Raw genomic sequence first — 13,549 nt, 5'->3', positions numbered from 1 at the left:
CCCCTCTGCTTCTCCTCCCTGCTTCAGCCTTGATGAAGGCCTGGCTGTGTGGTCCTTCTGTGTGGCAGAGGAAGCGATGGACTCTTCCGGAAGCCTTCCCCCAGCCCCCCGGCATGGCTGCCTTCCTCCGCCTCTCCCCCACCTGCTGCAGCTGCTTGATGCTGCTGTGGTTGCCCATCCTCTCCAGCTGGGCCTTGAATGCCTGGATGCTGGCTGCCCCATCGGAGAAACGGCGGACGGGAGAGAAGCGCTCCGTGGGCAGGTGCAGAGTATTGGAGTCCTTGTAGATGTAGCTGTGCAAGCAGACACACAGAGGAGGAAAGGATCAGGGACGCCCACAAAGCCAGCCACGCCCATGCTCCCAGCAGCCTCCTCACAATTCAGCCAGGCCATCTCAGAGGCCTGCAGCACCCAATTACTATCGCATCATGTGGTTTTCCAGCAGCCTCTCCCCCCCACCAACCCCAAGGCCACAGCAGGCACTTCACTCTTTTGAACTTCCAGGTGAGGAGCCAGGTGGGGGCGGGGGGGTGCAAAGAAAGGGGCTCCCCAGAACAAAAGGAAACTCTTTCGTCTCCAATCCAAGGGCACACCTTGCCTGCCTCCACCCCCCAGGACAGGCTGCAAGGGGGAAGGCTCCCAGCGCCATCCCTGCCAGCGACAGTGCAGGGTCACAGCCAGGCTGCTGGACCTCAGTGAGCACTTGGAGGCAGCAGAGAGACCTGCCGAGAGCAAGCGAGACTCTGCTGTCCGCCACTGTTTGGCTGCCAGGGCCCAGAGAGCCTCCGGCTGGGAGGGGTGGGCTGCGTTCTGGGCTAGAGCCTGGGAGGGCCACTCTTGTCACAAATCTTGGTGGGAGACAAGGGCCATGCCACTCCCAGCCTGGTCTACTTCACAGGATGGTGGCAACAAAACACGGGAGGTGGAGAAAACTGTGCCCCTCCTCAAGCTCCTCAGGAGGAGGGTGGGAAACAACAAGTGGACTTCCTCCAGACATCAATTCATCAAATAGGTCACAAAGCAACCCAGAGGCCTGGAAGAGCAGCCGGAAACGAGATGGGGTGGACTCCTCTTTGCTGAGTCGGCTTCTGGCTGCTGCTGCTGCTGCAGGGATGTCCAGGGTTGTGCCACCCACACACACACACACACCCCGGCTGATAAGCCCCTTCTCCCCAGAGCCCCCCATTTCACTTAAGCCAGGTCTTGCTCTGTGTGCAATAGTGCATCAAATATGTGCAGAACGCCCCCTTCTGCTCAAACAGCCACTGGACAGCCTGCCTGCAGTCGCAGGAAACGTCAGAGGGCATGAGATCAAGGGGCACTCGTTTGAGGACCCCACCCGCCCTGCCTGGGGCAAGTGATGCTCTGTATTCTTGGCACCTGGGAGAGGCAACAGTGGGAGGGCTTCTGGTGCTGGGGGCGGGGCAACAGAGGGAGGCCCCACTGGCACCTGGGTTTTTTGGCTACTGTGTGGACTGGATGAGCCACTGGCCTGATCCAACATGGCCTCTCTTACGCTCCCCCTTGCCACACATTCCACTGCTGCTCCCTCGTGCCCGCCTGGGCTCTGCCAACTCCAGCCACAAAGCAGCCCTTCTCCGATAGAGAATCCCCAACGGCCTTCTGGTTCCCACACAAACTGCAGCTCTGCAGCTGCTCGGTCTGCCCCCAGCTCAAGTGTCGGGGGGCCCCGCTTCCTCAGGCACAGGCCCCGCCCAGGAGCCCGCCTCCCTCTCTTGCCACTGCGCTGCTCTCAGCACCTGTGCGGGGGGAGGGATTGACAAGGATTTCCCCTGCACAGCTACAGCAAGCACCAAACATGACTCCTGAGCAACAGCTCAGACTGTGAATGAAGAGGCCAGTGGAGCTCTCGGCCCTGGAGGCAGAAGCCCTGGTGGTGGCGGCGGCCCTGGTGATCGTCTCTGGGCAGGGCAGGGCAGGGCAGGACAAGGGCCTCTCTCCAGGGCTGCTTACGGAGTCCCCCATGGAGTCAAGAGTCAGAGCTCCTCCTCTTTGGCCTGCTCGGGTTCCAGCGTGGCACCAGCCCAGCCACAGCCAGCTCAGAGTCCAACTGCTCCAGCTGTGTCATCCTGGCCCAGCTCAGCAGAGACCTGCCAGCAGTCACCCATGAGGCCGCAGGAAGGAGTGCCGGGAGGGGCCGCAGCAGAGACTCTCCAAGTCCCAGATTCACAACAGTCAAAGGTCAGAACTTGTTCCTTTGGCACAGTCTCCCCTGGTGGTGGTGGCAGGGGGGGTGGGGGGACCTTTTGCCAGGAAATTTTGCAGGGAGAAAACACCAAGTTCGGGGACAGAGTCCGTCACGGGACTATTTACACACACAAACACACACAAGGGTCAGCTGGGGCGGAGGGGCTGCTGTCACCCTCCTCTGCACCAACACAGGATGTCAGTTTTCTCTCTGGCTCTCCTTTGGCACACACAGGAATCCCATCCACAGGGACAATCCTGCAGCCGTGGGCACGATCCCAGAGGAAAGAGTTGACTCCAGCAACCCCCTCCCAGCCTGCCTTCAACTGCTCTCAAATGCAGACCAGGCAGGGGGGCCCCAGGTGAGCGGAAGGAAGGCTGGGCAAGTGGACCAAGCAGCAAGCAGCTTCCTGCCACAGGCGTCTGGCTCTTCCAGCCTAGGAAGGAGCACCCCACCCTCGGGGACCCACAGCCCAGGACGGGTGGGCGGGTGGGAGGGAGGGAAGGCGGTGCGGAGAAGCAGCAGCAGGTGGGGCAAATCCAGGAACGCCACAAGGGGCACCTGGGCTGAGCACCCACTGAGGGGGGCACTGGCACGGAGAGAGCTGCCCAAGCTGCCGGTGGCCCTACTCACCGGTGCTGTTCGGGTGCCAGGTGTGCTGCCCGGGAGCGGAAGGGCTGCTGTCCCAGCTGCCTCTGCAAGTCGGGTGGGATTTCAGCGGTGGGGCTGGTCATGGCCAGAGTGTGCCTTTTTGACCGACTGGCCAAGTATCTGCAACAAGCAGGAGCACATGTGGTGAGGGGGGGGGGAGGCGCGGGAGCAGAGGAAAGGGCAGCGGGGCTATGGGGGGCACCCGCAGCCCAGCTCCCTCGGGCCAAGGCAGAAGGACCCCCTGGCCCCAAAGCACCTACACCAGGGACCCAAGCAAAGCGTCTGGGGTTAGAGCCCCGAGGGCTGCTGCGCAAGAAGGGAGGGGAAGCGGGGCTGGCTGGCTGGAGGCCTCCCTGGAGAACCCCGGCAAGCAAAGCAGCCACTGCCAAGGGGGGCACAAGCCTGAACGACACCCTGGCCAGAGTCAGGAAAGGGGAACTCCCCGGGCAGGAGGCCTCAGCAGGCCCAGACGCCAAGAGCGGGGCCACGCAAAGTGCCAAGTGCGCCACCTAGCTTCTGCTGTCTGGCATAGGCACCATAAGGACCAAGGAAGGGAGGGAAAGAAGGAAGGAACTGGCCAATGCTGAACTGTCCAAAAGCCTCCTAGGAGGGGTCAAAGAGGTACAGGGAAGCTTCACACTTAAGGAAGGAAGTTAGGGAGGGAGGGAGAGAAGGAACTGGCCATTGCTGAACTGTCCAAAAGCCTTCTAGGAGGGGTCAAAGAGGTAGAGGAAAGCTTCACACTCAAGGAAGGAAGGAAGTTAGGGAAGGAGGGAGGGAGAGAAGGAACTGGCCATTACTGAACTGTCCAAAAGCCTCCTAGGAGGGGTCAAAGAGGTACAGGGAAGCTTCACACTTAAGGAAGAAAGGAAGGTAGTTAGGGAGGGAGGGAAGGAAGGAAGGAAGGAAGGAAGGAAGGAAGGAAGGAAGGAAGGAAGGAAGGAAGGAAGGAAGGAAGGAAGGAAGGAAGGAAGGAAGGAAGGAAGGGAGGGAGGGAGGGAGGGAGGGAGGGAGGGAGGGAGGGAGGGAGGGAGGGAGGGAGGGAAGGAAGGAAGGAAGGAAGGAAGGAAGGAAGGAAGGAAGGAAGGAAGGAAGGAAGGAAGGAAGGAAGGAAGGAAGGAAGGAAGGAAGGAAGGAAGGAAGGAAGGAAGGAAGGGAGGGAGGGAGGGAGGGAGGGAGGGAGGGAGGGAGGGAGGGAAGGCTGGGTTCTGGCTTCAACTGTGGATCTGTCTCAGTCACTCTGTGGTTCAGAAACAGTCTCTGCTTGGCATGCAAAAAGTCCCTTGTTCAATCCCCAGAATCTCCACTTCTAAGGACCAGGCAGTTAAGAGAGCCAGTGTAGTGGTGTGGTGGTGAAGTGCACAGACTCTTATCTGAGAGAACTGAGTTTGATTCCCCACTCCTCCACTTGCAGCTGCTGGAATGGCCTTGGGTCAGCCATAGCTCTCGTAGGAGTTGTCCTTGAAAGGGCAGCTGCTGGGAGAGCTCAGTCAGCCCCACCCACCTCACAGGGTGTCTGTTGTTGGGCGGGGGGGGGAGGTAGAGGAGATTGTGACCACTCTGGGACTATGAGATTTGGAATGGAGGGCGAGATATAAATCCAGTATTATCTTCTTCTTAAGTAGGTGATGCGCAAGACCTCTGCTGGAGACCCCGGAGAGCCACTGCCAGCCCTGGCCATGCTGGATGAAGGGTCTGATTCAGAGGAAGGCAGCTTCCTGGGTGTTGACCTCTGTGCTGCAGCAGGGCTACTCCCAAGTTGCTTTTGCATCTCATTCAGAGTCCCCCCAGTGCTCTCAGAAGCAAACTGCAGCTATTCTAACTCGCAGGTGCTTAAGCGTTAAGGGCCCTGAGACCACAGGGAACCACGGCCACTGCAGCACCTCCCCAGGGGAAAAGCAGCACAGGTAACGCAACGGAGCCAGAGCCTGGGGCCACGTCACCATCTGCCCTGTTTGCTTGGTGGGGAGGGGGGGCAACTTCCTGCAGAGCTCTGCGTTTGTGGTTTGCTAAGAGCATTTCATTTCCAGCCCCTGGAGATCAATCTTGCCATTAACTGTACCAAACTGTTCCGCCAGCTCAGAGGAGAGAACAGAGAGACGAGAGAAAGAGAGAAGGAAAGAAAATGTGAGCTCTATTTGGAGGCCAGGAGGGGAGGCCCACCCACCGGCCTCTGGTCCCCCCAGCAGTCAGTGTTTTGGGACATCACATGGACTCTGCCAGCTTGCTAATGCGAAGAGCTGAACAAGTGGGAACGTGGGCAAAAGGGGGGTGGGGAGGTGGTGGTGGTGGGGGGTGTTTGTGTGCCAGCTGCTCCTCTTCGTCTGGCCCATCGGGAATTCAACTCCCCGCTGCTCTGCAGGCAGTTTCCATCCTGACCAAGGACTAACAGAAAAGGGCACAAAGGGTCTTAAGCCCAGAGGCAAGGGAGGGACTCCAGATCAGCAGCAGGGATGCACGTGGAAGCCCCCCATAGTCAGGACCATGGAAAGATCTCAGGCAGGGACCCCGGGAGCCCCTGCCTATGATACAAGGCAACTTCAGGAGCCCAGACCAGCAGGAGAAGAGGCACAGAAGGCCCTGCAAGGAGCTGGGCTGAGACCCACGGCCAGGAAGAGAGCTCTGGAGCTGAGCAGAAGTGGGAGGCAATTCCATGCCCTGACAGGGGCTGTGAGACCTCAGGCCAAATACTGCAAAGGCAGCCTCATCGGAGGGACGTGTCCACCCCATATCTTGCAGCTCTCCCTTTTGCGGTCACCTGGAGAGTGAGGTCAGTGGAGGACGGTGCATTCAGGAGGGGAGGGACTCTCTGTTTCCCTGGGCACTAAAGAAGAGCGGGGCTCATTCATCCAGGGAAAACACACCACCACTGAACGCACCCTGAGCTGGTGGTCCCAGCTGCCTTGCTTGTGACATGCCCCGGGTGGATCCTCGCCCCTCTACTTCCCCCATCCTCCTCTGGCAGCCCCTCCCCCACCCACGAAGGCACTACTTGTCCCCGCCCCCCTTCCTGGCTTGGCTGGACCCAGCAATGCCAGCATTGCCCTGCAGGAGGCTGCTCCCTGAGGAGGCTCTTCCAGGAGAATCTGGGAAGGGGCCTTCAAGGAAGCTACAGAGCAGCAGCACGGCGAGTCCCTTGGACGCCTGCTGCAGCCGCTGGCGTGTGCCAAGAGTGTCGAAAGGCCTTCCCCAAGCACCTTGACTGGACAGGACGACTCGCACCAGCAGCCCGAATGCCAGCAAGGCTGACTTATCCGCTCAGCAGAAGGACGTTAGTGAGAGGGAGCAGAGAGAGGCCCCGGCTTCAGCTCCCCCAGAAGCAAAGGCAAAGCAGAAACTGCCAGGGAACCTCCTGGCCAGCGACTGGGCAGCCCCAGGACATTACCTCTGCACAGCTTCCTGATCTGGCTCCCCATCTGAACTCTCCTCATCCACAGGGGTCACGGCGGGCACGGCCTGCGAGGAGAGAAGCAAGGGCTGGGCTCTGCAAGGCGACTCCTGCCCCACACCCTCATGGCCCAGCAGAAACCTCCACACTCAGAGGACACAACCAGGGCAAAATCCACCGGACCCAACTTCTGTCGCCTGCCAGCAGCCAGCACAGGTGCTGCCCACGCTGGTAAAGGCGGGACCGCTTGTGGCAGGAGGAGCCACTGTGGCCACTCACTGGTGTCATGGTGACAAGGGGAGAAGGACCCCGAGGACGCTTCAGGAGCTGTTGGGCATGCAGCTGGATGTTGGCTCCTCCGTCTGAGGCCCGTCGCCCAAGCGGTCCCATGCCATTCAGCAGCTGCAGAGTTGGAGGCTGCAGCAAGGACTGCTCCTGCAAGAAAAGTCATCCTTGCCAACCTCTCCCGGCTGCCTGCTGAGGCAGGACTGGAGTAGGTGGGAAGGGGGCAGCCCGTTCCAAGGAAGGAGGACCTCAGCAGCAAGGCCGGGGAGATCCTGCCCCTTGTGCACTACGGCCGCCATTAGGCAACTGCCCCCCCACCCCGTACCTTGTACTCCAGCTGGCCTGTGGGCTGCAGGTGCTGCATGGGAAGCATGTTGGCGGCCGTGTTCATGTTGGGAGCCACCTGCAAGAAGGGGGCCTGCGGTGCAATACGGGGGAAGCCAGGCAGCAGCTTCTGGAGGTCCTCCAGCACCTCTGTCCTGCAAACACACCCAGCACGACTCAGAGGCGCTCCCCCAGGCACCGCTGCCCCCCTCCTGCCCGTCATGGGGGAGGAACAGGGGAAACCTGCGCGTTGGACTTCTGCCCAGAATCTTCCCTGGCCCATGCCATGCAGAAGAAGAGACGGGCACCCATAAGGGACAAATGCCACCCAACACAGCAAGGGGGCTCCGGAGCACTGGTGGGGAAGCAGCCGCCCTCAAACAGGTGTCAGAGGCAAGCTGCGGCAGCAGAGCAGAAACGGCCAGACGGATCACGACCGGGTGCAAGTTGCAGCCAACAGGCAACAGCAGCAAAGACTCACCGAGGATCGGCCACTCCCACTGTGTGCCTCCTCATGGAGAGGTAACGGACCAGAGCTTCAGGGGAAGGCTCTTCGCCTTCATCGCTGTCCAGGTTCATTGTTCCATCGGTCTAGGGCAGAAGCACACCAGGACTCAGAAGCTTCCAGGAGGATGCCAAAGCACCGCCCCAGAAAGGTTTTATGGGCTGAAGCCATTTACCTCCACCACTTGGTTCTCAGGGTTGATGAGCTGCACCTGGGGCACATTGATGCTCACTGTATTGCTTGCCTGCTCTGCCTGCAGAGGGGAAACAAGCCAACGCTATTGTGCAAGCACAGCTGGATACCAGGCCCCCCAAAGTCCCTCTGGATGGGCCAAACTACACACAAGGCAGGCAGCTCCACCCACGCCAGGCCAACCTGGAGGCTTGCTGGTGCAGGGAAGGGCATGGTCCGGGGCAGGCTCGGAGTAGCCGGGATGCGCAAGTTCTTGTGCCTCTTCAAGCGGTCACAAAGCAAGCTGTAGATTGCACTGTAGTGATCGTAGGCATCTGTCTGCAAGGACTGGAAGGCAAAGAGACAAGCAGTCACCTCCCCTTCCTTCCTTCCTTCCAGGGCAAGCTCACCCACCCTGCTGTGTCATCCTTGGAGAGCTACCTGGAGGGTTCGCTCCTTATCCAGCCCCATCTCTGCCATGGCCAGCAGCACCTCGTCATTCAGGGGCTCCAGCTGCCTCTCGACCTTCAGATGATGGCACTCCGCTATGAGCTGGAAAGCACAGGAGAGTGTCAGGGACTGCCCCCCCCCCTTGCACACACACACAAGCACAGTGTGGGGTGGGGCCTCCACCACACAGGACAGCTCATCTCTCAGACAATCCACCTCTCAAGGAAAAGGCTGAGGGACTCTCCAAGGAGGCAGGGAGAAGGGTGCTGTGCTGTGCTGTGCACCAGTCAGCGTGTCCGACGAGGACTTGGGAGACCCAGGTTCGAATCTCCACTCGGCCACGGGGAAGCCTGTGGATGATCTTGAGCCAATCGTACAGACTAAGCCAAGCCCACCCCACAGGATGGTTGTGAGGATAAAATGGAGGAAAGGAGAAAGAGGTAAGCTGGTTTGCTTCTCCATGGGGAACGGGGGGGGGGGGGGGGGTAAATACACATGACTTCTTACCAAGGGTGTCTACTTTGAGCAGGTTAGTGCATGGGTGGGAATCCCTTCCGAACACCACACCAACCCTCCCCCCCCTTGCATGGCAGAAATGAGGTTCCCTCTTATCACCAGCAAGATGCTCAACATATTCTGGTCTTCTGTACCAGGTACAGCTCTTTGCCCTGCTGCAAACCCCACCTGCTCAGATATCTCTGGCTAGCTCAACCTCTTCCTATAAGCCACTGGACTCCAACCTGCATAATGCATCCTGTGTACAGAACATGAATATCCATAGCATGGAACCCGGGTCCTTGAAAAAAGCATGACAAGTGACAACACTCACTGCGTCAAATTCGGCATCCACCTCTCCAAGTTTCATCCACTTGTGTTTGCAGATCTGTTCCATGGAGAGCCGCCTACTGGGGTCCAACACCAGCATGTGGCGGATCAGGTGCTCACACTCTGCAAGGCAGAGAAGAGAGCTGTGGAATCAGGCAGCAAGTGTGCCACTAGCCAGCCACACCTCCCTCTTCAGGCTCTGGTCACACACCTGTTGGGACCCTCCAGAATGCAACACCAAACTCCTGCACCCCGGAAGGGACTGGCAGCACACAGTGCCCGGCTCCAAGGCCAGTCCAGAGCAGCAGAAGACGAGTGGCCAGCCAGGTCTGCCTTTGGCTACCCCACGCATGGCAATACCGCCTATCACACCAGCATACAACCTGGGAGCCAAGAGCATGGAGAGCCTGAGGCCACTTGGGCCAGGGCTCCAGCTGGGTTGCCAAATGCTTCAGGTGTGCTACGTTTCAGACATTCAGGGGCCACGTTGGCATGCGGGAGAGTCAGAGAGATGATCCAAGGTCCAGAAAGCCAGTCCTACATGAGGGTAAGGCCAAGGGACAAAACAAACACTTTGCCTGTAGACAAAAGTGGGCAGAGGCAGTTCTTGCCCACTGCATCAAGAGGCCCGGAGGGGGGGGGGGGACTCTCAGCTTCAACATTCCAGAAGGAAGACTGTGCAGGAAGAGCACTTCTCAGGCAGTCCCCTGAGCCCTCCTCCATCCTGGATCCCTCCGGGCCAAGCGACAGCTCCTGTGCTGGCGACCCACCCTTCCCTGGCACTTCCCAGTCTCCCCCGGCACCAGCTCACCTCACCTGCCCTTTGTGAGCCTTCGGCTGTAAGCTGCCTCATCAGCTTTGGCTAAGAGTATTTGCAGGACAGAAGTATCTTAATAAACCCATCTTGCCCAGCTGCTGCCAGCCACAGGCAAGAGTCATGCCCCATGCCTGAGGGGAGAGCTGGGGTGAAGCTGGCCACTCAATGGGGGGCTGCACACAGCAGGGATTTGGGGAAGCCAAGCAAAACAACACTGGGCCAGCCAATCCCCACAAACAAAAGGCACCAGGCTGGGTGGAAGCAGACGCAGAAAGCTTTACTTGTTCAACTATGTCATGGATGTAAACCACCTAAATACAGAATTATTTGCTGGATCAACTCACAGGGTGCTTAGAGGGCCCCGGCTTTTCACTTGTCCCATCTGGGGAACCAAGAAAGCTCAGGGGGCTCTCAGTGGCTGCTCCCCCAGCTCACCTGGCAGGCCTCTGAGAGATGCTGGAGATGGGCCAGGAAGCAAAGGAGGCCAGGGACGTGCAGACCCTGAGGCCCCCAGAGGACAGACAACTAAGGTCTGATGGCTACTCTCAGGAGTCAAACAAACTAAAGAAGGAAGCATCATCTGGATCATGGGCCAGTGCCAGCCCAAGGAGGGGCCATGGCTTCGCGCAGAGAAGCATCTCCAGTTCAAAAAGCCAGGCATCAGCAGATATGGAAGACCTCTGCTTTGGACAGCCACTGCCACCCAGCGTAGACAAGCCAGGGATCTGTGCCTCGGAGGGCTCAGACTTGCCGCATAGAACCTGCTAGAGGTTAAGCCAAGCCAGCCAGCCCGCCCGCCCCCCACCCCGGCTGTGGGCACTTTGGTGCCCCCAGGGACTCAGTGGCACTGAGATTCTGCCACAGAGGCTTCCGCAGCTGCTGCCTGCCCACAGCCTTGTGCTGCACTGCGAGGCTCTCAGTCACAATGAGCTCCAATTAGCGATGCCCACAGGAACCCTGCAGTCGTTGCCACAGAGAGAGCTGCTGCGGGCTGAACATTCCTTTCCCTCCAATTCACTGCTGACAGTGAGGAGGCTGCTGCCTGCCCCTGGGAAGAGCCGAAGACACCAGGCTCCGGGATAGCCTTTTGCCAGGCACAAGCAAACAAATCCCCTACAGGCCTCTCAAGCCTGCCTCCCGCTGAGCCCCTTCTCTTCTCTTCTCCAGCCCCGCTCCCTCCACATTGCCAAAGGGCCTCCAAATCAACCACAGAAAGAAGAAGTAGCCCTCTGCCTCGTGGACTTCAGCATCCACCCCGTTTATTGATTCTTCACAGAGAAAAGCAGCCGTTAGCGCCAGGCATTCAGGGCAGCAAGCAGGCCCAATCACTGCCTCCTCTGGCTGGGAAGAGACAGCAGAGGGAGCTCCCGGGGGAGAGGGAAAGCGAGGTGCTTCAGCCTCCACTCAACGCACACACTCCCTCGCCCACAGGAGGCAAGAAGCAAGTGCCCCACCCCCTGGTCCTGGAAGCGAGAGTGGAAAGGGTGAGGCAAGCACCACAATCATCCCCCTCCCACTAAGGCCTGGCTTCCCATCAGCACGCTCCCTACCCCGTTCAAGCACAGCTGCACAGGGCCTCCACCTTAGTCCCACTTCTGCCTGGGGTTGGCATGCCCCCCCCCCCACAAGCCTGCTCTCTGTCCACCCTCACAGCTCTATGCCAATTGTAAAGGAAAGGAAAGGTCCCCTGTGCAAGCACCAGTCGTTTCAGTCTCTGGGGTGACACTGCTTTCACAAGGTTTTCACGGCAGCCCTTTTTACAGGGTGGTTTGTCATTGCCTTCCCTGGTCATTACACTTCCCCCCCAGCAAGCTGGGGACTCATTTTACCAACCTCGAAAGGATGGAGGGCTGAGTCAATCTCGAGCCGGCTACCTGAACCAGCTTCCGCTGGGATCGAACTCAGGTCGTGAGCAGAGGGCTCCGACTGCAGGACTGCAGCTTTAGCACTCTCAGACATCCGCTAAGTAGCAAAACGTTCATGCATCCTTCAAGACACCCATTCCAGATATTCCAAGACGTTTCAATTATATCATCCTCAGTTTTCAAGCTGTTAAACAGAATCCGATTTCACACAGACAGAGTTTATGGCTTTCAAGATGAATCAAATGGGTTCTCCCATTTGATTCATCTCAAAAGCAATGAACTCCGTGTCGGTTTATGAAGAAACTGAAATCAGGTTCTGTTTAACAGCCTAAAACTCAAGGAAGATATAATTGAAACGTCTTGGAATATCTGGAAGAGGTGCCTGAAGGCGGAATCAACTTTTTGTCTTCTGCCCCTTTATTGGAAATTTGTGGACTTAAATAGCAATCTTGTATTATGAATGAAAGTCACTGGAGGGACAATGAAGAGGTGATGTAATGAAGTATTTGTACAACTGGCTGTACTGCTACAATTTTGATGCATCCTGTTAATTATATATATATATATATATATATATATATATATATATATGTGTGTGTGTGTGTGTGTGTGTGTGTGTGTGTGTGTGTGTGTGTGTATGAATTTTGATATTAAATAGTTATATATAGTAGAACTCAAGATAATTCAGAAGTTATTTGTATTATATTTGAATGAATTTTGATACTTAGTGGATGTCTAATTTGCCTAGTCTAGACACTAAGACCCCTTCGGTTTTTGTTCACCCTCACAGCTCAGCTGAGCATAAGAGTCCAGCTGCACCCCCACCCCCATCAGGCCTGGCGCCCTGTCCACTGCCATGGCCCAAACCAGGTCCGAGCTCCACTGGACACTACTCAGCTGGGAGCCTAGTGGGCCAAGTCCCTGCCCTGGAGCAGCTGATGCCAGCAGTCTCCAAGCAGCAGCACCCATGGCCCCTGCCATGGCCAAGGAAGGCCTGACATTGGCACAGAAGGGAAAAGAAAGCACAAATGCATGCAATCCGGGCTTCTGGTTGGCAGTCCTCCAAGCATTGGAAGAGACAAAAAAGTCTGCACAGCTCCCCCCTCCACCGCCCGTTTGGAAATCCCATTAGCTCATCTTGCTGAAAAGAAGGGGTTCTTATGCTCCACAAGAAGAGTTGCTCAGAACTTTATCTCCTTTATTATTGATACTAGCAACAGAGATTTCAGCTATAAAATTAAACAAGATGATAGAATTGAGGGAATAAAAGTGGATGATGCAAAGTTCAAAATGTGAAGTTATGCAGATGACATGGTTCTAACAGTCTTGAATCCCCAGAGATAATTGCAATATGTAATTGAACAAGTTGAAGAATTTGGATCCCTATCAAGCTAAAAATAAACGAAGGTGGGGGGGTGGCAAATACGATAACGAAATTTTTAACACAACAATAAGAAGAGACTATAAAGAGCACAAAGTGCTCAATAGTCACTGACCCTATTAAATATTTGGGGGGAAACATGACTGGGCAAAACCGTAATCTTTTTAAAAATAACTATCAGAAAATCTGAAAACCGATTCAAGCAGATTTATTAAGTTGAAAAAAAAAACTACAAACCTCACAACTGAGAAGAATCTCTACAATTAAAATGAATGTGCTGCCAAAACTAAGCTTTTTGTTCCTAAAGTTACCCACATGCCTATAAGAAAAAATACTGAAAGAGCGGCAAAGACAAATTAATTTCTGTTTCTGCTGGTTTGCCCTGCTGTCCCTAAACTGAGCCAAAGGTTATTCCTTTTGTCCCAGAGGAGACGACCATCAGGCATCAGCCAGCAAGGCTGGGAAAAACAACATCTCTGCTGCACACTAAGCCTGGAGGGAAACAGGGCAACTTTCCCTCCCACCAAAAAAACAGAGGCTGTGATTTGCCTGGTCAAGCACTGATCCTATCTTCCTAGGAATTCCGAGTTCCGGTCCAGACCGTCCGTGACATCTGCCCAAGGCAGCCAAACCTGCTTCTCCGGGGTTCAAGACAGCTAAGGAAGGCGTGGGAATATT

General features: G+C 56.7%; 1 protein-coding gene across 4 annotated transcripts in view; it reads right to left on the bottom strand.

The window, feature by feature from the left end:
* Positions 1 to 13,549, bottom strand: part of SIK3 (SIK family kinase 3) — a 110,663-nt gene that overhangs the window by 10,542 nt on the left and 86,572 nt on the right. The window contains exons 7-16 of one of the 4 annotated variants that reach the window (XM_060250921.1): positions 8,813 to 8,931; positions 7,975 to 8,085; positions 7,702 to 7,881; positions 7,538 to 7,615; positions 7,339 to 7,448; positions 6,859 to 7,012; positions 6,528 to 6,683; positions 6,246 to 6,316; positions 2,843 to 2,980; positions 143 to 293 (exon numbers count right to left, since the gene is read on the bottom strand). In XM_060250921.1, coding sequence (XP_060106904.1) covers positions 143 to 293; positions 2,843 to 2,980; positions 6,246 to 6,316; positions 6,528 to 6,683; positions 6,859 to 7,012; positions 7,339 to 7,448; positions 7,538 to 7,615; positions 7,702 to 7,881; positions 7,975 to 8,085; positions 8,813 to 8,931 — 1,268 coding nt within the window. The remainder of the gene's footprint in view (positions 1 to 142; positions 294 to 2,842; positions 2,981 to 6,245; positions 6,317 to 6,527; positions 6,684 to 6,858; positions 7,013 to 7,338; positions 7,449 to 7,537; positions 7,616 to 7,701; positions 7,882 to 7,974; positions 8,086 to 8,812; positions 8,932 to 13,549) is intronic. The other 3 variants (XM_060250922.1, XM_060250923.1, XM_060250920.1) reach the window with 3 other exon arrangements.

This window comes from Heteronotia binoei, chromosome 12 (genome assembly GCF_032191835.1).
Source record: "Heteronotia binoei isolate CCM8104 ecotype False Entrance Well chromosome 12, APGP_CSIRO_Hbin_v1, whole genome shotgun sequence".
NCBI lineage: Eukaryota > Metazoa > Chordata > Lepidosauria > Squamata > Gekkonidae > Heteronotia > Heteronotia binoei.
The sequence above is the reverse complement of the archived record's forward strand: the minus strand, read 5'-3'. Positions and strand labels throughout refer to the sequence as shown.